Source organism: Schistocerca nitens, chromosome 1 (assembly GCF_023898315.1).
Source record: "Schistocerca nitens isolate TAMUIC-IGC-003100 chromosome 1, iqSchNite1.1, whole genome shotgun sequence".
Classification (NCBI taxonomy): domain Eukaryota; kingdom Metazoa; phylum Arthropoda; class Insecta; order Orthoptera; family Acrididae; genus Schistocerca; species Schistocerca nitens.
The window spans coordinates 419,807,753-419,833,831 of NC_064614.1; the positions used below are offsets into that span (position 1 = coordinate 419,807,753).

At 40.1% G+C, this 26,079-nt stretch overlaps 1 protein-coding gene across 2 annotated transcripts in view; it reads right to left on the reverse strand.

Annotated features, from left to right (window-relative positions):
* Window positions 1-758: 758 nt before the first annotated feature.
* Window positions 759-26,079, reverse strand: part of LOC126250230 (cell division cycle and apoptosis regulator protein 1-like) — a 259,454-nt gene continuing 234,133 nt past the window's right edge. For both annotated transcript variants that reach the window (XM_049951541.1, XM_049951542.1), the window contains exons 19-21: window positions 5,725-5,841; window positions 3,801-4,036; window positions 759-2,174 (exon numbers count right to left, since the gene is read on the reverse strand). In XM_049951541.1, coding sequence (XP_049807498.1) covers window positions 1,374-2,174; window positions 3,801-4,036; window positions 5,725-5,841 — 1,154 coding nt within the window. In that variant the 3' untranslated portion in view covers window positions 759-1,373. The remainder of the gene's footprint in view (window positions 2,175-3,800; window positions 4,037-5,724; window positions 5,842-26,079) is intronic.

Here is a 26,079-nt window from a genome sequence, read left to right on the forward strand (position 1 = left end):
TTCAGCTTCCATCATTATCATAGATAAATATGAAGCTTAAATATTTCAGGGAAACTTTAATTATATGACCTTTCATAAACACTTATTAATTTGCTCACTACAGTATCATTTGTACTTATATATGATGTAATATACTGCAACATCAAAAAGAATGTCTCTTTGTCCAAGAGAGTTAAGCCAGTCCTCTTTTTCAATATTTAGATCCTCCAAAATCTTAACATGCGAAAACATTACAAATTTAGAAGACATTCTTTTGTCCATTTTCTCTGTATTGATCTTTCTATTTTTACAGCTTTCGAAATAATAGCAACACACAGAATAACTAGCTTACATAAGCAAATTTAATTAATCTGGACATGGCCAGATAATACTCTGCACCTTCAGACTACTGATTCAGGACTGTACTGCAATTGGAAGATGCCAATGCAAACTGAATATTGCACACCGGATGGGCAGAAAGTTGTCGCGAACATTGCCTGCCCAGACAAACCTGAGCATGTAAAAGACCCATGAGAAAGCCCTGTGATCATTTACATGGCTATTCTTTACACAATATGTAATGCATATTGTTTAGAGTTTCAACCAGTTCATACTATTCAGAATTTCTTTGCATCTTGTCCACATTTATCGGACTCTTGAGACTCTTCCATAATTTAACTACCCTACTGCCGTCCAAAATCCCATTTTTTACATAACGTTCCCCCTCTACACTACCACTAAACAGAACAGCGTACCAATCTATATGAGAAGCCAGTAAATACAACTGTTGCAACACATTACTTAAAAATTTTCTTTATTTCCCTAAAAATGGAGGGTAGGGATTTCATGAACCACTTCTGTGTCATACATACATCTCTAAAGTTGCAATATACATCAAAACCAACACTCCTTCTTTGTACTTTCAAGCAAAGTCACTTGTAATGCTATACTCATATTACAATTGTATGCACAAAATAGTATCAGGGATATTTACATATAAAAATGTTTGCTGTAATAAAACTCTCCACAGTACACACAAAGCATAACAGTTACACATAGGCTACTACCCAAATTTAAACAATTATTACATTTCTTTCAACTTACGCATAAAGTCACTAATATTTATATTTTCCTTCACTGCATTAATTATTGTACTTGACATTGCACATTATGCATTTGTGTAATATACCTTTTACCAAATGCATGCGAAACAAGCCCACAAAGGATTAGTTTGACATAGTCACTACTACATTCACTCGTAAAATCTAGAAAATTAAATAGAACTTCTTGACTGACACACAGTAAATAAATATATCCTCTGCAGGAATGTTTCTCTTGATGACAGGATGAAACGTGACACTACATCAGTTCCAAAAACAAATTTCCCACATGGATCAGTCACATTCCATAGGAACTGTACTACCTGAGGTTTCGCTTGTTTCATTTTCTGTATTCTCTACAGTTTCCATTTGTTCACAAGGCGCACTTTCCCCTACAGTAGTTTCACTTTTCGCCCTGTCATCTATCTCACTTTGTTCACTAGCCTGTGTATCTTCATCCACTCTTGTAGCCTCAGAAATCTCTTCAGCTTCCAGTTTACTTTCTGCTATTTGACTTGAGCTCTCCACTTCTTCACTTTCAGGACTCTGTGTTGTAGCCACAGATTCTTTTTCTGAACTTTGAATACAAGCTGCAGTGCTGTTTTCTGAATCCTCTGCTTTCTCAGCAGAATCTGTTTCCAGGTTGAGTGTGCTTTCTGCAGTTTCACTAACTGTTTCTAGATTGAGTGTGCTTTCTGCAGTTTCACTTATTGTTTCTTGTTCTTGCTTAACTGACTCATTTCCATTCAATTCTGTGATCTCATCATCCAAATAAATACAGACTTCAGTCTCAGAATGACATTCCAGTTTTACTGTGGCCTCATCTGGGATGTCAGATTCTACAGAATTACTTGTCAAATCACTTTGAACTGTTAGGCAAGTAACAGGTTTCTCCTCGTCCTTAAGCACTTGCTGCAACTTCCTTTCGTCGTCGTCGTCTTCTGGCGTTGATGCGCATGCTTTAGACTTCTCTAGCGTCTTGTTGCCAGTTGACAGTCTCGCACCAGAATTTTCAGATGCGTTTTCTGATGCTATTACTGGTGCAATTCTTATTTGGACATCTTTTAAGGCAGAATAAAATACATCAGACTTTGCCTGTAAGGTATAAATCAGGAAGTCAATTTAAAATGCTGATAACATGACTTAAAAATGTACTCAAGTTATGTTCTAGCTAATGCAATAACCAATATTCTTTAAAAGTTACTACAATAGAACATGCTTACCAAATGTTATAAATTTACTTTGTTTTCCACTGGACATGGTACACATATTTTAAATATATCTAAAAACAAAGATGATGTGACTTACCGAACGAAAGCGCTGGCAGGTCGATAGACACACAAACAAACACAAACATACATACAAAATTCAAGCTTTCGCAACAAACTGTTGCCTCATCAGGAAAGAGGGAAGGAGAGGGAAAGACGAAAGGATGTGGGTTTTAAGGGAGAGGGTAAGGAGTCATTCCAATCCCGGGAATGGAAAGACTTACCTTAGGGGGAAAAAAGGACGGGCATACACTCGCACACACACACATATCCATCCACACATATACAGACACAAGCAGACATATTTAAAGACCAAATATTCTTTAAAAGTTACTACAATAGAACATGCTTACCAAATATTTTAAATAAATTACCAATATTTTAAATAAATTGATATACATTTGCCGGATATTTCATTACTACTATTACTAAGCAAGTAAATCAATACGAAAATAAATAAGCACATAACACAAACATGTAAACCAACTGTGAAAGTCTGCAGCATACAATCATCTAAACAAGACATGAATGAACTGTAAGTGATAGCTCAATACATAAAATGAGGTAAGAATGGTCAATGACAATATTGCCTGTTCAGATTAGAAGTGGCTTTTGATGAGACCAAAAGTTCACTGATGTCTTGAATGGAATTCCGCTACTATACTGTAACTTTAGACTGTTAATGATCATGATCATGATTTTCTCTGCTCAGTGACACGTAGCATGACCTCACAAAAAATGGTGTGGAGGCAATGATGTGAAGGTTAATTCAAAAAGCTCAATTATGAGATATTTACGTTAGAAAAATGAGGAGTCTCTTTTAATTAACAATTTTGCTCTTTTGTTTTAAAACTGAAGTGTTTTCAATGTCCAGAAATATAACTAACTGAGTTGCTGTATTACCAGGCACTTCGGGAAACACAGGACAGAGAAAGAAGGGGAGGGAAGTTGGCAGTGTTCTCTTGCGAAAGAACTATCATGGCATTTGTCTAAAGCAATTTCAGGTATCAGGAAAAATCTAAATCTGGACAGCCAGGTACAGTTTGAATTGCAAGTACAGGCTTATGAGGAACTCCTGTTTTTTCTTGATGTGAGACAAAGGTATCAAGGTAACAAGACAAGAGAATGAATCAACCACCAGAAATGAGATTTTTATGACAGATCAAGTGAGTGATTTTACTAGGTAAAATTAAAAGTGATGGTATCCTTAGAGCGCTTAATAAAATGACCAATGAACTACACAGACACCAAAGATTATGGATGACTGAAGAGTGTCTCCCTTGACTCACATTCTTTCATAAACTCAAAGCAAGATGAAACACCTGATGATTGTAAGCCAAGTGAAATCAACAGTTTCATTAGTTTTATAATCAGATATTTTTACTGAACCTTGGTGGAAGAAGGTGAAGAAGAAAACATAAGAAGAAGATGATGTGTTTTCCATGGAACTTACTTTAACATTTGTTAATTCCTCTTCAGTTTCTGCTAGTTTGCTTCTATAATCATGGAGTTCCTGAGTTAGTTCCTTTGCTGTGCTTGTCAATACCTTAGTGTGTTCTTTCATCACACCAAGATCACGCTTAATATTCATCATTTTGTTTTCGGTATCAAGGCGTGCCTTCTCACTCCTCTGAAGCTGCTGCATCAGCTTCTCTATATCCAGAAGGCAACCTTTATACATTATGAAACCTGAAAATCCAGAAGAATTGCATTAAAGGTGATAAGTTATTTAAGGATTCTGATATTGGAATGAGGAGTCTTCATATGGTGTGGATTTGACACAAAGAAAAACAAACTCCAGTACACTACCAACTTTGGTGTGATATGGTTCTTCATTTTCCCCTGGCACATTTAATAACAAAACAATCCCTAATTGTTAGTGTCTAAAGAGAACAGCCATGGATTATTTGTGCTAAATTGGAAAAGGCTTTGAGCTCAATTTACATGAGTACTATATTTTCAGCCTCAACATTTTCTATAAGTATCTCAAAAATACTCATACAATACTGTGTAGACAATGAAAGGCTTTCATTTACCTAAAGATGGTAATATTATCTCCAATTTGTCACACTGACACTTCACTTTATTGACAAAAGGTCCTGTGATATTTGAGACACACATAATGTTTTAGTTGTAATCTCAGCACACTGCAATAGCAGCTATTTCTTCTCACTTTGGAAGTATGTCACACATAAATTAAAAACACTAGTAAATTCCAACTTGGAGCTTCAGTATATAATCCTACGAGAACAGATTTTTTTAAATATGGGGTATGATCTGCCGTATAAAATTCCAGACACATAAAAATAGAAAATGCTGTTACTTACCACACAGCAGCAAGCAGAGTTAGTTTGCCTTTTACTAGAAACTTGCAGCTTCGTCAAAAGTGATGATAATGATAAAGATAATTAAAAGTTCCGAAAACCCTCAGTATTTGAAATAGGGTTTCCAATTACTGTCACTGTGGTCTAACTGGATGACATGTCAGTTCACATTTTGTGATGTCTTTCCCATAAGGCCACGAGCTAGGAACACACGCTAAATGCTGATACCTCAACTATCACTTTCAATACTTTGTAACATTACCAATTCCCCACACTGGCCCTGTCAGACCACTGTGCTGTACGGCCAATATGTTATGATCTGCCAAAGGCAATATTTGGATGCAGTATGCAGGGTATGAGTTCAGTACTACTCTCTACTGGACATTTGTCAGCATCCCAGATCTTGGAGCCACTACTTCACACTCAAGTAGCTCCTCAATTGGCTTTCAGATTGAAATTCACAACAGCTGCTAATTTGTGTCCACTTGTCAGGGACTTCTAACCAGAATAATTAAGTTTCCCATACAAAGCTTTTCACTTAATGAGACAAGAAGTAAATCAACAAATACTTTTTGTTGATCAGGTCATCCAACTGCTACTCAGGTACTACAAAAACTGTAATGACAAGAAATGCATGTGCTATCTTCCCCACACTGATGTACATTGTGTACTAATTCCTCATTTACTGCCTTTTGTTTAAAAGTATACTCTATCTCAAAATGTTCAGTTGCAGATACAAATGTTTACTGGATATGTTGATGATCAAATTCCTGAATTTCTGAAACAAACTTTTGAAACAGCTCCTTGAGTAACTTGTAGGATATTGATATTATTATTATTATTATTATTATTATTACTATTATTGTTATTAAACTATATTTTTGTTACATTATTCATGTTTTCTGTTGTGAGCGGGAGCAAAATGCTGTATAACCTGTATAACTAAAGAACACTACACTCTACAAATGAGGTTTCTTGTAGAACATATGCGTAATAGCCAATGGCAATTTTGCACTATCTTAAATACAGATTAGAAGAGCAATTTGCACATACCCTCAGGAGTTGATGAACTCTCCTTTCCTTCATCAGCTATGTCTCTCCTTGCACGTTTTGAAGGTGGTGAACCAGCAGAACCAAAGTGTGTGAATACAGGCAGGAATCTCTTATTACCTACAACATTATGTTTGAATTATTGCAATAAATTTGTTTTTATGACATTTATAAATTCCCTATCCATGAAAGTTGAATTGGACTACATAAATGTTTGATGACATTTGAAAGAAAGTCTTCTGGTATAATATTAACATGTCAAACAAAAGGGGAATAATATGAACAAAACCACAAAAAGCTCTCTGATCACAACTGTAACTGCTGTTGGTTTTGTTGTGATGAGTGTAGCCCCATGTGTAGATCCATGTCAAACAGTAGGTGCAATTGCAACCATATTTAACAGGACCACAAGGCACTCACTTGGTGATTGCATGGGGGTGGTCTCTTTTCCTGGTGACCAGTATGCTGTGTTCCACTGACACACACACACACACACACACACACACACACATTGGCGGCACAACTCGCTATGGCACCAAGAACACTGTGACTGGACAAACGAGGAGTGGGGTCACGTGTTCTTCTCAGATGACAGTAGATTTAGTTTGTGTAGTGATTCTGGATGTACCCTCATTTGGGAAGAGGTAGGAACACATAATACACCCCGGAACATTGTTGAACATGATCATTTTGGTGGTCCACGTGTTATGTGTGCGGTGGCATAATTTATAGGTGTATGGAACTCCACATCTTTGAACACAGTACTCCCAGTGGTCAACATCACTGTGACACTGCACGCCTTCCCCTTGTGTCTTTTCAGGGGTGTATTCAGTCCTGACTTAATTTTTATGGATGGCAGTGTGTGACCGCATTGAACAGCGTGGGTGGAGGAGCTCTGGGAACAAGAGGATGTTTTGTGAATCGACTGGTCTGTCCATTCTCCTGAACTTAGGCCCACTGAACACATGTGGGATGTGTTGGGGAGACGTATGCAACATGCCCACATGTGACAATGACCAGCCAGCTTGTCAACCATGCTGGTGGAGAAATGTAATGCTCTGCCACTATAACACCTTACCAACCATGTGGCAGTATGGGAGCATGTCACAGAGCATGCATTATCATCTGTAGTGACCACAGAACCAATGAAGAACCATGTTCCGCCTTTTGTATTATCCAGGGGACCACCATAAAATTTGATGACACAGCAGTAATTATTGTCTTTGAATAAAAGTGTCTATTCTGTTTTTCTCACTGAGTACTTCTTCCAGATACTTTCTGATTTATACTGTAGCAGTTCCTTTTATGCACAGTCAAAGTTTCATTGAGCTTGTCACTTGGCAGTGACTTAACAAGCAAATGTTACTTTTGTCCCTAAGTTTCGTGGTTTCACTTCCCGTCTGTTCTTTTTGCTAAGAACTAGCTTGCCCAGTAAGCAATACTCCTTAATGGTGGCATTTGTTAAAACAGTCACCAACTTGCAGGACTGGTCTGAACGTGATAGAGCTTATCTAGGCTTTGTCCATACTCTGAGGTAAACAACACTGAGTTGCAGATAATACTTGTGATGTAAATGATGAAACATTGTAATCAATGGCTATCAATATTAATGAATGTTCCTTCAAATGGCAGAAAACATTAAACTTCCTCATGAACACTGAAACAAAGGTCTATTATTTTAACTCCGTCAAACAGTGTTAAAATAAAACATTATTTTGAGCTGCATATCTAATTAAAATGGAGCCAGCATATACAAGAACTAGCAGCTTATTGTGTGTCCTTTCACTTCCTGTTTAACTTATAGAATTATTTTCTGGGGCAATGCAGCTTAAAAAAAATGTATTTATTCAGGAAAATCAAGCACTACAAATATAGTGCGAAGCAGGTAACCAAATATCTTGCAGAGGGTACAGGGTGTCATGAAACTCACTAGACGCAAAACCTGTGCAATAAACATGTTTGTTTAAATACAATTATGTGTATAAGACCATTTTCGATACTTCCTATAGGTCTGAGTAAAATCGAGTGTGTCAGGTAAATTCATTTTGAAAACTTTGTTTTGGCAACAACATGTAAAATTAAATTTCTTTTTCCATGTCAAGATATACTATGGATTTTTGTATACCAAGTACAGTGAATAACATGTTTTCTGCTACAGCATCAGCTGTAATTACCTTTTGTGTTTTATAGAATTTTAGCATTAGTATTCTTCTAGAATGAAATTTTCACTCTACAGCGGAGTGTGCGCTGATATGAAACTTCCTGGCAGATTAAAATTGCGTGCTGGACCGAGACTTGAACTCGAGACCTTTGCCTTTCGCGGGCAAGTGCTCTACCGACTGAGCTACCCAAGCACAACTCACGCCCCGTCCTCACAGCTTTACTTCTGCCAGTACCTCGTCTTCTACCTTCCAAACTTTACAGAAGCTCTCCTGCGAACCTTGCAGAACTAGCACTCCTGAACGAAAGGATATTGCGGAGACATGGCTTAGCCACAGCCTGGGGGATGTTTCTAGAATGAAATTTTCACTCTACAGCGGAGTGTGCGCTGATATGAAACTTCCTGGCAGATTAAAACTGTGTGCCGGACCGAGACTCGAACTCGGGACCTTTGCCTTTCGCGGCAGGCAAAGGTCCCGAGTTCGAGTCTCGGTCCGGCACACAGTTTTAATCTGCCAGAAAGTTTCATTAGTACTCTTATTCTAAGAATTCTTCACAACGAATTTCAGTGTATATCAACACGAATAGACATATATTTTTGAGAATTTAAGGAAATTATGGGTGTTGAGCCTAACATAAACCATCAAAAACATTTGTCAAATTTTACTATGTTGGCCAAATATTTGACAGTGGACTATGCTGTTTGACATGTTTGTCAAACATAGAATGTGTCTGATGTGTTTGGCAGAAATTCTGATTGATGGAAAGTTAGACAATATGGCGATCATTGTGTTGACATTTTTCTGCAGGTATTCAGTGAAAAATAACGTTATTACAATTTATCTCACTGTCGTAAGATTCCATGATTATGGAAACTACAATCAAGAATAAGAACAAAACAGCACAGGCAATTACAAAACAGATGTGTCACATCTTTCCCAGCCATATATTATGCAGGTAAGAGGTTAAGAAGAAACTTAGTGTTCTACACATGGCATCAAGTGTGAGCGCAATAAAATAAAAAGCTGGACTTCTCGAGTTCTCCCACGGAAGATGCAGACTGTATGTCCACATTGTGATATTTTAATACACTGCCCCTTGTGGACCAAGTAGAGGAGAGCAAATTTTTACATACTTGTGTCACCTTATTCAAAGTGAAGGTGAAGTGACTCATTTTACAACTTTAACTCTTCATTTGGAGAAAGTTGATGTAACCAACAGGTTCTGAGTGTAATATTTCCTTTAGCAGATTTTCATGGATATATTTCTCTATCAATTCAATCATTCCCGGGAACAGCATCTTGTTTCCTTTTTTTTCTTTATACACAATGCTGACCTGTACAGGCTTGTTTGACAAAACCATGGGTAGAAAAGAGCAAATTTGACAAACAAGTTTGATCATTTATAATAACCTTAAGGGGAGCTTCCAAGAATTGTTTGCTAGAGCCACATAATACACATGTCAAGTATTTTTCTCTCCCATGCATCTTGTCTTCTTTACGGGAAGTATGGGCTCTGTCACTACTCACCCACTTGACTGTGAGTGGTGTGTCAGCAACATGGCTAAGTTGCTTCTGCAGGGTAGACCGGGACCAGAGAAAACTAGATGTGTTGTACCCACCCCCCTAACCAACATTTCTGAGGTGTGGGGACCTTTCTGTGTGCTGTGCGAAGAGGAGGAAAATGCAAAAGCATAAGGATCTATTACTCACTGGCACTTCAAACATATGGCAAATAATGATACCCCTTATGGAAATGGCAGTGAGGGATGGGAAGGAACAACAGGTGCACTCAATATGTATGCCTGAGGGCCTTGTTCAACATGTCGAAGAGGCTATCCTGGCAACCATAGATGGAACAGGGTGTAGCCAACTGCCAACTATGGCACATGTTGGGAAAAACAAAGTTTGTCATCTGGGCTCCAAAGTCATACTTGGATCATTCAGTGACTTGGCAGAGAAGATTACAAGGTCATACTTACTCATTAGGTTTCAATGAAGCTCACAATTTGTAGCATTATCCCTAGAACCAATTGTGGACCCCTGGTTTTGGGTTGGGTGGAAGGATTGAACCAGATACTTTGAAGCTTCTGTGATAAGCTAGGCTGCTATTTCCTGGACTTGCACTATGAAGTTGAGAACTATAGGGTCCCCCTAAATGGGTCACGTGTGCGCTACACATCAGAGGCAGCAACACAGGTAGCCAACTGTGTGTGTGTACACAAGTGTTTTTTAGTTTAGGCAACTTTCCATCCAGCCCAGATAACAACAGCCATAGTGGCACCCAGATGCATCGGTAGAAGATCCAAAGAAATGTCTTGTACAGGCAACAGTATTAAAATTCTAGCAATTAACTGCCATACCATTCACAAAAAAGTGCCAGAGCTTGAAGTGCTCCTAAAAAGCAATAGAGCTCACACAACACTAGGCACAGAAACATGGTTAAAACCTGAAACTGATAACAGTGAAAATTTTGGGGTGAATCTAAATGTTTATTGAAAGGCTAGGATAATGGTAAGTGGATATGGTGTATTTACTGCAGCAGACTAGAAATTCAAATCCACTGACACACAAATTGAAACAATGCAAATTTTCTGAGCAACACTCCGTAACAAGGCTGGGCATAAACTTCTAACCAGATCCTTCTATTGATCATCAGTTTCACATTCATATGTCACCAAAACCTATAAGCAAAGCTTAAGTGCTAGAGAGCTTAAGTTCCCCAATCATACTGTAATCATCAGGGGAGACTTTAATCATCCAACAATCAACAGGAAAAATAAGTTTCAGGATTCTGATGTTGGAATGAGGAGTCCTGCAAAATATTACTAAATGCCTTCTCAGTGAACTACCTAGAACAGATTGATTGGAAACTCACTCATTATGGAAACATATCGGATCTAATGGCAACAAACAGACCCAACTCCTTTCATGATGTCCACGTTGACACTAATATCAGTTATAGCGTTTGTGACTAAGATGAAATACACGCAATGATTGAAGGGCCCAAGCAGCACAGAACAATTGTAAGTTTATTAACTCCAAGGAACGGAATACAATAAGACAATTTACTTGGACATCAGTCCGCACTACTTGATTGATGCCGAAAGTCAATCATTATGATGCACTGGAATGTTCTTACACAAACAAAGTTTGTGAGGTCGACATCTTGGGGGGAGCAGTACACTGCTTACGGACAGACTGAAGATATGAGTCCAACAAGGCTGTGAGCTACGGCGGTGAGGATGAAGTCCAGTGAGGAGGTGAGCTAGAGGATGGTGAGGACGGAGTCCAATGAGGCAGTACACCTAGAAGATGGCCAATATGAGGTCCAGCGAGGCAGTAGCTCAAATGCGGTTGAGACAATGTACAACGAGGTTTAGCTCAAAGACCGTCAAAGACCATGGATGCTGCGGTGAAGTACTCCTTGATGACTCGGCGATTTGAACTCCAATTGATAAGCTGCTAGTCACAGCTGGCGCTAAGCCTGGAGTGAGAACTGACTGTAGATTGGTTGGATGCTGAGCTAAATGCCCGCCTGGTAGAAGGATACTGGCTCAGCGTTCCAGGGGCACGCGAATCATGGAAAAGTGTTGCAATGGCAGCATTGTTTATGGTGATGCCACTCACGCCAAGGATGGCACCCCACAGTAATGTAGCAGCTGCTGAAGGTTCAGCTGAAAACAACCTGGTATGTTTTTATTGTCATTGGATTGTTTTCGTTTGATCTCCAAAGGCAGTGTTATTAGCGAGCTGGAGCTTCACCATCCGTGGTCCACGACTTTATGGTTACCTGCTGTGTCACAAGCATCCCTGGCTGCCTAAGAGAGGAATGGTGGAGCCTATCTTGGGGATGTCAATGGGAGGAGGTGCCCCGGGGTCGGGGAAGCAGTCCTTCAAATGAGTGCTCGTAACAGAGGAGGCCTGGACATAGGGAACATTAGCCGAAGGCAGGTGGCCCAGATGTACTCATGACAGATTGGTCCGGCTTGGACCAGAACTAGTAGCAGCGACATGCAATGTTGTCATCTGGGAAGGACAAATTGTCCCCTCAGGCAGAATATCATCATCATAGTGAAATGTCAATCGGGCCGCCAAAAGTGACGCCTGGTATAATATCTGGACTGGCATAGGCTTGTGTCAAAATTACCAGGAGTACAACCAGAGGCCGAGGTAAGACCAGCTGGTAGACTGAGAGGGTGTACTGACAAGTAAAGGCTGTAGCCCTGCATGGCACAAGAGGTGGCTGTGGCTGCAAATGGTTCCACTGGCACAAGGGTTCCTAGGAAGGCAGCTTGGCAGGGGTAGTGCGGGCCGTGGATCATTAGAAGGTGTGAAGTAGCTTGCACTGTTGCTTGTCTGAAAACAGAGCAAGAAAATAAGATGCGTGGCCTTTCTGGGAGGAAAGAAGAGGGATGACGGGAGAAGCACGAGATCCTGTAGAATGGAGCATAAGGGACCCAACAAGTGTGAGTTGTGGGCAGGCATAAACAGAGGTGTTGGTCTGCGAGGGATAAAACAGAAGTATGTGGCTTCCGTGGCATGGGGCGGCTGTGGCTGGGCTGGCTGCGGATGTGCCTGCAGCAGATGTGTTGGTGTACTGACGAGAATTAAAGACAGGCAAGGAGCCAAAGAGCAGTGTGGAGGATAACATGGGTTGTGTAGTATGTGCAGGAGCACAGAGGAATGGAGGAGGAGGTAGGATGAGGAATGAGTCTTGTGTCATCGAGGGAGGTGCTTTGGAATGGTGAGTAAGCACAGGAATACGCACATTTGGCACCGAGGAAGGTGTCATAGAAATGGTTAGTGTGTGCAGGAGCATGAAAATTTGGCACTAAGAAAGGTACTTCTGAAAGGTGAGTGTGTGTAAGAGCACGAAAATTCAGCGTAAAGGGAGGTGCCTTGGAATGGGGAGTCTGTACAGGAGCACGGAAAGTGTCATAACAGACACTGATTTCGTCTTGTAAATGAACGAAGGGCACGGTAGAAATGTCTGCACCAGGATCGAGTAAGTGAAGAACACAATAGGTAGGAGCACCAGATTAGGCACGAAGAAAGGCTCATCATTCAGCATCATTATGAATTGCAGAGGCCCCTGAAGCAATCAGACTGTCCAGCCATGTGAGGAAGGTAGGCCAGGCTACAACATTTCACTGAATTTCTGAGGTAGGAGTGGCTGGGTTGTCAGTGCTGGGGTGAGGGCAGCATCCAGGTATTAGAGTCATATTGTACGTTGCAGACACTGTAAGTGCAGCAGGAGTTGCACTGGTATGTCAGAAGACTGTGGTGCCATACTGAAAAGACACAGTGGGCATCGAGAGCACGCGTATGCAGCGAGAAACTGGCAACAGTCCAAAGCAGAGCACAGGTATGGAAGGCTGCATTGGGCAAGCACGACAGCATGGAAAGTTTGACAGTCTGGATACTAGTCACTATTGGGACTTACCTCTAAGCCAATTATCTTCATTGCCATAGTAGTGTTTATGATGAAGGAGAACATACTGCAAATGAAGTGTCCAGGTAGCAAAGTACAACTGTATGTTTATTAAGACTACATTACAGAATATAATAAAGCAGTTTCCTTTGGTGTCAGTCTGCACTACTCGTTTCAAGCTGAAAGTCAATCACTTATGTTGTACTGGAATGTTCTTACACAAATGAAGCCCACAAGGCCATGGTTGATGGACAGTGGTACATTGCTTGAGGATGAACTGAAGATAAAAGAGTCCAGTCAAGTGTGTTGAAATACGCCTTGTTGGCACCGTGATGTGAATTCCAACTGATGAGCTGCTAGGCCTAGCTAGTGTACACCCAGATTGTGACATGGGAGCAGAGCATTTGGGTGGTGACCTAAATACCAACCCGCTGGAAGGATATTGGCTTGGTGTTCCAGGGCATATTGAATCACAGGAGTTAGGTAACACCATGATAGCAGCACTGTTTGTGCCAATGTTTATGCCTCTGGAGGTAAGACTGGTGTTGCATGGTAGTCTGGCAGCTACTGGAGGTTTGGCTGAAAACAACTTGGCTTGTGCGTTGCTGTCAGATTACTTTTATTGAATCTCCAGAAGTAGTGTTATTAGTGGGCCAGAGCTTCGGTAACCTGCATTACACAACTGTATGGTCGGTTGCTCTGCTGCAGGCAGTAGCTTGGTGATACAGCATCAATGACCATGAGGCAATTTTAGCAACATAAGAAAATCTGGAAATACGTAAAAATGATACCAAATTTAGTGTCCACATGCTCATGAACAATACTGGAACTGTAGGCAACATGAGGCAATCTTAGCAACAATGATTATCAAAGTAGAAAGGGCAATTAAAAGAAGTAGAAGGATTTATATGTTCAGTAAACTAAATAAAGAGGCAGTAGTGTCATATACCGATAAGGAAAACATTTAGTTATGGAGGAGAGCATGTAGGAGAACTGTGACTCACACTCAGAATAATAATTGACCACAAACTTGACAGAAATGTACCTAATAAAACAGTTCAAAATGGGAGGGACCATCCATGGGACAGTCATTGTAAAGGAACTTATAAAAGAACAGTGACTACTGCAAACAGGTGTAAAACAAATCACAGGGCTAGAGATAAGATAGATGTCGTATGAAAGACATTTCTCTATCAAGACAGCAATACATGAAGCCTTCACAGACTATCATAGAAAAATGGTATCAAAGGACCTCTCACAAAACATAAGAAAATCTGGCAATACGTAAAAATGATACCAAATTTAGTGTCCACACGCTCATGAACAATACTGGAAGTGAAATTGAGAATATCAAAGCAAACGCTCAGATGCTGAACTTTTTCATATACTACTTTACACAGGAAAATTGAGGGGTACTGCCCAAATTTAATTCTTACACCACTCTACCTACGTACAGACTCTGCAAGCAATCGTACAGAGCATGGCAGAGGGTACCTTGTACCACTTGCTGCCTTTCATGTTCTATTCGCAAATCAAGCAAGGGAAAAACAACTGTCTGCCTTCAGCGTCAGCACCAGGAGACCAGCAATTCATATACTTAGCTTTTCTGTTTGTTTTACTAATTTAATTCTAAGTCAGTAGAGGGCAGAAGAGCTGAAGGCTGCTGGCCTTGTTGCGAGGTGCTAGCACAGCTCATAATCTGCAGCATTGTATCCAGAGGCAATCGGGGTCCTGTAGGAACACCCTTGATAGGCCACATGTGCAATACACAAAAGCAGCAGCTACTAAATTAGCAGAGTACTTGTGGGCATGGGTTTTTTTGAGGTTAGGCAGTAGTCTGAGGTTGTCTGATGAACACTTGCCAGTTGATACGTAGAAAGTGAAAGCGGACTGTGTGAGAAGTAGAGCATTTTGACTATTAAACTGAAGTAAACTATCGAAGCATTTGTAACAAGAAACTTCCTGGCAGATTAAAACTGTGTGCTGGACTGAGACTTGAACTCGGGACCTTTTCCTTTCGCAGGCAAGTGCTCTACCGACTGAGCAACCCAAGCAAGACTTGTGCCCCGTCCTCACAGCTTTCATTCCACCAGTACCTCTTACTGCTTGGGTAGTTCAGTTGGTAGAGCACTTGACCGCGAAAGGCAAAGGCCCTTGTTTGAGTCTCGATCTGGCACACTGTTTTAATCTGCCAGAAAAGTTTCATATCAGTGCACACTCTGCTGCAGAGTGAAAATTTCATTCTAGTATTTGTAACAAAGTTACTGAACTTACTGCCCTCCAGGAAAGTTATTGTGCTCAAATTATTCCCAGAGTGCTGACAGAAATGCAAAGTACAAAGTTCCAAATACTTAGTGAGGAAAGGAACAGATATTGAAAAGACAGGTTAGACACCACAGGAAGGAGAGTGTTTATTGCGGTTGACAAAAATATTGTGTCAATCATGGTCAAAATGAGTATGAATGAAATTATCTGGACATGAGTAGCATATCTAGGTGAACTCCAGTTAATTATTGGATATTTTTATCAGACACATGATTCTGGAATAACAGTTGTAGAATAGTTTAAGGAAAGTCTGCATTCGGTAGTGTGGAAAAACTTAGATCATGCAGTATTAGTTGGAAGCAACTTTAATCTACCAACTATAGACTGGAATCTCTAGTGGATTCATTGCATGTTGTACAGACACAAGTCCTTTGAAGTACTTTGGAACACTTTTTGGATAACTGCTTGAACAACTAGTTAGACAACCCACATGTAATGGAAGCTAAAAATGGGCTTGACCTTATGTGACAAAGTCAGTATAGAGACGGGGATAAGTGATAATAAGGTCATCATTATGATGACTGTTGCTAATAAATTCATGAAGAAGGCTAGGAGATTACTTACGCCAGAAAAAGCAGATAAGCAGCTGTTGGCACCCCACTTAGACAATAAATGGATATCATATAGTTCCCAAATGATGGATTTAGAGGAATTATAAGCATCGTTTAAACTGATTATAAACCACAAACTAAAAAGTATGTGCGCATTAAGTGGATTAAGGATGGAAAACACCCTCTCAGCGTTGATAATCAAATTTGGAAAGAGCTGACGAAACAGAGGTTGTTGCACTCTCAGTTCAAAAAAGAACATGCAAATGTTGACTGACAAAAGTTAATAGAAATTCATGTGTCTGTAAGAAGATCAGTGTGTGAAACATACAACTTCCACCTCACTCCTTATTAATGCCCTTCATACATGGTTCATAGGGTATCTAGTGAGGGAACACCAAGCTGAGCTTAGCATGAGTAATATCTTCTAAATCCTTGCTGATTTGTGGACACAAGCTTTGTGCCTCAAGGAAATTTATTATATTGGAACTTAGAATATGTTCAAGAATTCTGCAGCAAAGCAATGTTAGGAAGATTGGTCTGTAACTTGGTGGACCCTTTTCTTTTACCCTCCTTATACACAGGAGTCACCTGTGCTTTTTTCCAGTCACTTGGGACTTTACACTGGGTAAGTGATTTGTGATAAATGCAAACTAAGTGAAGGGCCAATGTTGCAGAGAACTCTCTGTAAAACCAAATTGGGATTCTTTCTGGATTTGGTGACTTATTTGTTTCCAACTCTTTCAATTGCTTCTCAATGTCAGGGATGTCTATTTCTATGTCTTCCATATGGCCATATGGGAGTCTGTGTGATGATCAAACAATGGTGTGTGTGTGTGTGTGTGTGTGTGTGTGTGTGTGTGTGTGTGTGTGCGTGCCTCCCACATGAATGATTTTTTTTTTTTAAATACACAAAATTTTAAACTACAGCTTTCCTTTGGCTGGCTTCTTTCTCACACCAAACTAGTCAAGGAGTAATTAGATACAAGCCTTCAACCCACTTAGCAATTTTATGTAGGACCATAATTTTCTGGGGTTCTCTGTGTGCTCTTTTGTTATGGTATGACGGTGAAAGCAGATGTATGATTTGCACATTAACCTTTCTATCAATGCAAGAATTTCTACTAACTTTCACCTGTCAAAATTTCTGCATTCTTCTTTTAACTGAAGTTGAAGCAGTCTCCGTTTTCTCAGCATTTTGTTATTGAGACACGGTTTCCATTTCTTGAGATTTTTGAGATTAAAAATTTCTTTTTCCTTCAGCTAGTTTCAGTTTTTTTGTATTCACTTCAAATTTTTTTCTCATTAATCTAGTAACAAACCCGATAATGCTCCCCCACCCTCTCCCTCCATCTCCTCCTCTTCCCCCCCTCCCTCCTTCCCCTCCTATGTCTGTTTCCTTCCCATCTCTCTATCCACCTCCTCTTCTTCTCTCTCTTTGGCCTTGAGCCTTGTTTTTTGTTATTGCAAATGAAACCTTGATTGGGAACTGAAGTTGCTTAAAATAAACAGATGAATCAGTTGGGATCATTGGTATATGGGGTGTGTGAGAGATCTCTCCAGCTGCTGGATCTGTGAGGATAGTAGTTTCAGTGACAGTATTTCACAGTTTTAATCTACAAATGGATACGATTACAAAGTTTTGGATGATTTGATTCAAGTCTGCTTCTAGTCATAAGCCATAAATTCAACTGTCCTGTTTTCTATAATACCAATGATGAGAAAGAAAACAAGACAGCACATTCTTGTGCATACAATGTGTGTTAAAAATTATATACATAAAAAAAGAACTTTTATGGGAACGGTTTAGTAGTTTAGTAGTTGAAACTGACTGCTAGGAAGAAAATGAAACAGCACATTTTCACAGTAAAGCACAGCATTTTATCTCTCGCAGTCATTTTTAAAAGACAACTGGCACATTGTTATTTAAAAAAAAAAAAAAAAAAATTATAGCCTAAGTACCTTGTACAAATCTGAAGTAAACTGGTCAAGAAATTTTTGCAATGTTTCCCCATTGTGTATTTAAAAATTATGTAGTCTATTTCTGTCTGAACATTTATTAGAGCATCATGTAAAAACCTGAAGTAAATCAGGTCAGAAATTTTTTTGGTAATAATGTTTCCCTCTTTTTATATATTCTGAAGAGCCAAAGAAATTGGTACACTTGCCTAATATAGTGTAGGGACCCTGTGAGCTTGGAGAAGTGCTGCAATATGACATGCAATCAACTAATGTCTAAAGTAGTGCTAGAGGGGAAATGACACCATGAATCCTGCAGGGCTGTCCATAAATCCATAAGAGTATGAGGGGGTGTAGATCTCTTCTGAACAAGCACATTGCAAAGCATCCCAGATATGCTCAATAATGTTTATGTATGGGGAGTTTGGTGCCCAGCGGAAATGTGTTTAAACTCAGAAGAATGTTCCTGGAGCCCCTCTGTATCAATTCTGAATATGTGTCGCATTGTCCTGCTGGAATTGCCCAAGTCTGTCGGAATGTACAACGGATGTGAATGGATGCAGGTGATCAGACAGGATGCTTACATCTCTGTCACATGTCAGAGTTGTATCTAGACGTATCAGGGGTCCCATATCACTCCAACTGCATATGCCCCACAACATTACAGAGCCTCCACCAGCCTGAACAGTCCCTGCTGACATGTAGGGTCCATGGATTCATGAGGTTGTCTCCATACCCACACATCCATCTGCTAAATACAATTTGAAACAAGACTCGTCTGAGCAGGCAAAATGTTTACAATGATCAGCAGTCCAATGTCAGTGTTGACGGGCCCAGGTCAGGCATAAAGCATGGTGTTGTGCAGTCATCAAGGGCACACGAGTGGGCCTTCAGTTCCGAAAAACCGTATCGATAATGTTTCATTGAATGGTTCGCATGCTGACGCTTGTTGATGGCCCAGCATTGAAATCTGCAACAATTTGTGGAAGGGTTGCAGTTCTGTCACGCTGAATGATTCTCTTCAGCTGTCATTGATCCTGATCTTGGGGGATCTTTTTCTGGCTGCAGCGATGTCGGAGATTTGCTGCTTTTCCGGATTCCTGATATTCACGATACATTCGCGAAATGGTCTTATGGGAAAATCCCCACTTTATCACTACTTTGGAGGTGCTGTGTCCCATCGCTCGTGCGCCGACTATAACACCACATTCAGACTCACTTTAATCTTGACAACCAGCCATTGTAGCAGCAGTAATGATCTAACAACTGCGCCAGACACTTGTTGTCTTATATATGCATTGCCGACCGCAGTGCCGTATTTTGCCTGTTTACATATCTCTGTATTTGAACATGTATGTCTATACCAGCTTCTTTGGCGCTTCAGTGTATTTTGAATAAGGCCGAATGAAACAAGTGACGATCCACTGAAAATACCAGAAATTAACAATGAAGTCCTAGAATCTGTTCATGTGTTGTTGTATCTGAGACAATCTAAAGGAAATAAACAGAAGAATAAAACTGGAGTAGAATGATTTTGATAAACTAAAAAGAATTTCCAAAACCAAGCTCCCGATGTATCTAAAAAGGAAAGTTTACAATCAATTTGTATTACCAATTTTGAATTACCAGAGTGAGACATAGATTTTCAATGTCAAGACCATCAATGAAATGAGGCTTCCTCAGTGTTAAATGGAGACACACATATTAGGAATTACTAGGAGAGAAAGGAAAACAATGAACTGGACCAGAAAACATACTTGAAAGATGATATAATAATTATGATCAAAATGAAAAGGAGGTAGGTTGAACATGTAGGCAAGTCAATGTATGCTAGATAGACCACAGAAGTTCTTTTCTGTTTGCAAAAGACGTATGCAATTATTTAATGGTAAATGAATGGATGACCAGAAAACACGTACAACCAACATGAACACGCATAGCTGAAAATGATGATACCTGGTAAAGCTTAAAGGATGTCTCCAGCGGCATGCATTAAATGGTTCCTAACTGTAGTTATGAATACAAGATGTAAAAATACTTAGCATGGAAGCTTTGCCAGCTTGGCTTAAGTTTGAAGTGGGATTTTGAACTCACAACAAGATTCCATCAAACATGCAGGAGTAAACTATTAATCCCTAAACATTCAAAAGACAATAAAAATTTAACTTATTAATTACTCATTTTATTTATTATCTGGTTATCTAGATTCAAAGGTTGACAATTCCTGCTCGTCATATGACAGGTAGCAATGTTCACTGTAGACAAGCCTCTGTTGTTTCAAATGTAGTTAACTGTTGTTCTATGTGATCACATAATTAGACAGCAGCAGGAGATTAACAGATGCTATTACCTGTAATTGAGGAAGCAATTCAAAGCAGTGGAATTATCATTAATGTTATTAAATTTAATTTAACCTGCATAAGCATAAATAACAGTGTAATTATAAATCACTATTAACATAGTTTTTTCACAGTTATTTTTCTTTACTAATGTAGGTTTTGAAGATACTACAAGATGGGCTATACAAAACATGGTGGATGGATAGGTGGATGGATGAATGAAAACTACTGACTTTACTGATAATTTCAATACATTTGTTTTAATATTCGGAAGCACAAATAGAACACAGTAGATTAGTGATAGTTATTTGTTAATAAGTATGGCAAGGGAATTTCTGGCATTTAAAAAATTAGAGGTGATGGAAACAATTAACTAAATAATAGAACTCTCGAGCCATTGACAGGCACACAAAAAAATTGGCCAAGTGCGAGTAGGACTCGCACACTGAGGGTTCTGTACAAAATTATGTATACAGACAGTTCAATCATTCCAGGAATCGAGTCTCTTGATGATTTTTGCCTTTATCGGCGTTGATAATGGCAAGATCTCTGTTACGTCCCAGGACACACTAAAAATTCATCCAAGTTCTAGCTTGGCAGCTCACGGAAGACAAACTGCCTGTGTCAGTGACACTATGGGGAAATTCTGAGAAAGCTCTGGCAAACACGGAAGCTATCACGGCATGGGGGAACTATTGAGCACCCAGTTTGCAGGTGAAGTGTAAGGACATAACAGTGTTTTGTAAGGAAGGCTAGGTTCACTGCAACACTATGCATTTGGGTGCCAAACCAGCAGAAAAGAGCATTTGAAAGGTGAATCTGCAGAAGTCTCAAGTCACTAGAGAGCTGACAGTGAGGGAAAACCAGTACACACGATGTTCTAGCCAACGACACCATCGCAGAGTGCGTGGGGATTGCCAATACGAATAACTCGTCCTTCTTAACAAATGTCTTATTGCTGAGTGCTGATTGCAGACTGTCCAGTGCACAGTCTCAGCACTCGTGACAGTTGCACCTATCCAGCACGAGGGGAGGCTACGGTGGTCGACCTCGGTACATCTAGCTGTCTTTGATCGTTTATGGAAGCACGAGTCTGGCTGGAAGGACTCTGTTGCTGCCAGCTGCATTGCCATCTTCAGAGCCAACACTGACAGGGCATGGAGGCCATCGTCAGCCTGCAGGTCTGCTGGAGGCTTGACCTGCATAACCTGGATGCTGTCCATCGTCCACCTTTGAATGGCAGACACCGATGCTGCAGTGCATGCCGGCTTTCCACTGCTGACAAAGCACTGCTCTGACAGCCCCACAGTGGGGTGGCACTTCAAAAGGCAATCCTGTCTTACTGCCACATAAGTGTGTTATTGTCAATGATGTTTTCTTGGCGCTCTCGAGCATACCTAGGGCCTCACCGCCGCTCTCTTCTGATTGCTGTACAGGGACTGGACTGCTAGATCTGGTGTTGGCAAGTGGCTGCCAGTGGTAGCGACATCTACACCTGATGCCATATCCACACATCTAGGACAACAGCAGCTGACCATCTACGCAGCTTCAATATGGGGTCAACAGCTACAAGTTGAAGTTTGTACCAATGGAGTGTGGTGAGTGACTGATACTTGTTTGCTTTCTTGTTTTGTATTTCCTTATGGCCATGTTGAGCTGTAGGGACATTATGTTAAAAGTGCCATTTGCTAGACCGCAGGAACCTACAGACTTGTCTCAGTTCTGTGGGGACACTAGAAAAGTTTATTTGCAGTCAGTGAGGTATCTGTACTGTAATTTATCTGACACGTGTTGCAATGTGTTCAAGCTGTGTCAGTTACCTCTAGTATGTGTAGAAGGGTTGGTTACAAAGCACACCAGAGCGGAATAGAGCAATGGGAAGCCATTGGGGGCAAAGACTCCTTGATTCAGGAGAAAATAAAACCGTGTTGAGTGTACCCATCCATCCTGTCGATCCCGCAGTGGCTAACCTCGTAGTTCCATTTTTGGGGTAGGCAACCAAGTTTTTATTAGTGATATAAAGGCTGCTGCCAAAGTTGGAAAATGGTCAGAAGGAATGTCTTTGAATACAGCTAGATTAAGGTCAGTGGGTGACACTAAAGCATATGTTATGTACTCCGATGCACTCAGGAGGCCCAAACACTAGATGATCTGGCTAACAGTCTAATACAACACTATTGGAAGCAGAACAGCATGGGGTTCTTTAGGAAAAACTATGTGATATCACAGATGAACAGTGAGTCAGTGGATTCCTCCTCTGACAGGATTAGGAAACTGAACTCGCAAACATATGAACTACCACAGAATGCGGAGACCAATAGACTAATTCTGAGTGAGGCAAAGAGTAGGGCTCTGGAAGTGTTTCTAAGAGGTATATCTGCTGATATGTTACGGAGGGTGAGAATGGAGAACCCAAATGAGTTACCTGCTGCCATTAGGATTGCTATGCAATTGGAGGAGACTGACATTGCTACATGAAGACTTAATGATCACGGGTGTTTTTTGTTCTGAAGTGAACTGTTTTAAATGTGGGTGCACGAGCCACATCCGGAAACACTGTCATCAGCTCAAATGTTATAAATGCGGGAACAGCAACATCCTAATAATCGAGTGTTAATCAGGAATCGGGATGCCTCATCCATCGGGTGGCATTCCCAGTATAACACAACACTGCAGAAATGTATGCAGAGAAGCAGTGCTGCTTGTTTTTTCGAGAGCATGTTTAGTGAGGGGACTGTGTGATCCTGGGACTGTACCTTCTTGCTACGTATCACGCAAAAATTGACCTTTGCAATGTACAACTGAAGTTAACAGGACATTGTTTCTGCTAGGGGCAACAGCTACAAGTGTTACACTGTTGCAAGAGTCAGTGATCATGAAGGTGGTACTCAATGAACTATGGACACAGACACTAAAGATCAGTTCAGTTGATATGATGTCGCAAGGTACAGGAAAGTTTTTCTGGGTGAGCAAAGATAAAGACCTACCAAATGATGTATTATAAAGTGAGTCTACCAAAGGGTTTACTGATTGCTAATTTGGATGTTTTAGAGGAAGATGACATGGATAGGTCAAGTGAGGACCTCTGCCACAAGCAAACTGTCAATGCATCTGTATTACATGAGAAAGTGAAACATTTACAGGAAAATGATAGAGAAGCAATGGAAGCTTTGTTACTGAAGTTCATGGAATTGTTCAATCTGAATAGTTCGTCACCAGCAACACTACTCATGTAACACAGAATACTAGTAAGGAATAATGCTCCAGTGTACAAGATCCCATATTGAGTTCTGAAGTGTGTGCAACTGATAATGGAAGAATCTATGGACAGCAACAAGCTGATCATATTATTGGGTGTAGCAATAGTCCCTGGAGGACATCCGTAATTTTGGACCTGAAAATGTCACCAGAAGGCAATAAAAAATACATATTTTGTTGTGACTACTATTCCTGAATGCTCAATCACCAGTGCATATCAGATACCAAATGTAACAGAGATCTCAACACCTTGTGTCAGTAGAACTATTTCTCTACAATTAATTTAAAGATCGGATATCATCAAATAGAAGTGGCACCAGAAGATCAACCAAAGACAGCCTTTTCCATCCCAGGAGGTCATTTCCAATACCATCTAAAGCCATTCAGACTCCAGAATGCACCCACCATGTTTCACAGCTTACTGGATGGCATACATAGGGGACTGATATCAAAACAATGTTTGGTCCATCTGGATGACATAACAGGGTTTTCAAAGGACGTGTAAGAGCATGGTGGTTAGAGGAGGTATTCAAAACACTAAGAACAGCACAACTACGCTAAGCATCAATAAATGTCATTTTGCAGCAATTGAAGCAAATTATCTTGGGCATATAATTAGCAAGGAAGGTTCACACTTTAAGTTCAGTTCAGAATTTTCCACCACAGAGGCCTTTCATCAGTCTCTGTAATTATTATTGTCGATTCATTGCTGAAATTGGCAGACCTCTGAACTGTTTGTTACGGAAAGGAGCAAAATCTGAATGACCTACCGAATGTCATATGGCTTTTGATACTTTTAAGTGAGCACTGACATCAAATCCAGTTTTGGTATTCCTTGATTTTGAAAAAGCATTTATTTTGTTTTGCGATGCAAGTAACATTGTTCTGAGGGTTGTCCTAGGGCAGAATACAGATGATAAAGAGCATCCAGTAACCTACAAATTCCAACAGTTGAACAGAGCTGTTATGTACTTCTGCTGTTATAATATGGACAAAACTTTAATGTATTGACACATCACGCCACTCTCAAATGGTTATTAGGATTGAAGGACCCATGCAGCACATTAACAAAATGTGTACTCCATTTGAGTGAATTTGATTATAAGGTAATGCACAAGCCAGATAAAAAGCAATGCTGACTGTCAACAATTCAAGTCACAACCTCAGTCTTTGACGCACGACAGCTTGTTGTGCAGCACAACAAAGAGTGGATTACGAGTGGTAGTACCTGTAGCTTCCCAGTACGAAGTCTTGGCACAAGTACTTGACCACACGATGTCACGACATGGTGGGCAATGAGCAACTGATAGGTGAATTGCTGAAGGTTTGAAAATGAGATGTCGAGCAATATGTCAAGAATTGCATACTTTGTCTGTAATGAACTGATCTTAGTCACCAACTGATTCCATCGCTATGTCTACTGGAAGCATCTAAATTGTTTGAAAAGCTTGAGAGGGACATTTTGCACCCATTTAATAAAACACCAGTAGAAAACAAATACGTATTGACTATAATTGACCATTTCTCACATCATATAGTACTAGCTGCAATTCTTTACCAAAAAGCAAGTACGGTTGCTCAAGTGTTAATAAATGATTGGTTGCTCACATTTGGCATACCAGATATGTTAATTACACGCCTGGGTACCAATTTCATGTCTGATCTTATGAAGTAATTATGTCTACTGTCCAAATATGCAGGCTGTGAACAAGCCACTTCCTTCCACAAGCCAGTGGGAGAACAGAGAGTTTATTGCATATTTTTGAATATGTTGAGCTATTATGTGAGGAGGAATCACAGAAATTAATTGGGACATTTATTTAGATAGTGTACCAGCAGCATGCAATTCTGAAGTCCATACAGCTATTGATCTATCGCCACATAAGGTAATATTTGGGGAAAAATGCTGTCACATTTTGAAGTTATTGAGCCAAAGCTTGGTTCTGATGTCGAATCAGGAAAAAAAGTTTGGCAAGAAATTGTGAGACATTTGGCAACAAGTAAAAAGTGCAAATATGAAAGACAAAAGCCTCAGAATGACAAGAACAGGTATGACAATGTATAGGGAAGTTATCGCAATACAAGGTTGGCCATTGGATATTAGTGATGAATCAGTACACACCAAAATACAAAGCAAAGAAATTCCTGACCCGATACCATAGACCATACAAGTAGTGGAAATGACATCACCTGTCAATGTTAAAATGCAGGTGATACTAACAAAGACTTTGATTATTCATGTGGGACATATTAAACCTTTTAAGGGAGCTGTCAATGCTTTGCTGCAGATACCTGCAGCATCTACAGTATAGAATGCAAAGCCTCGTGGAACAAGG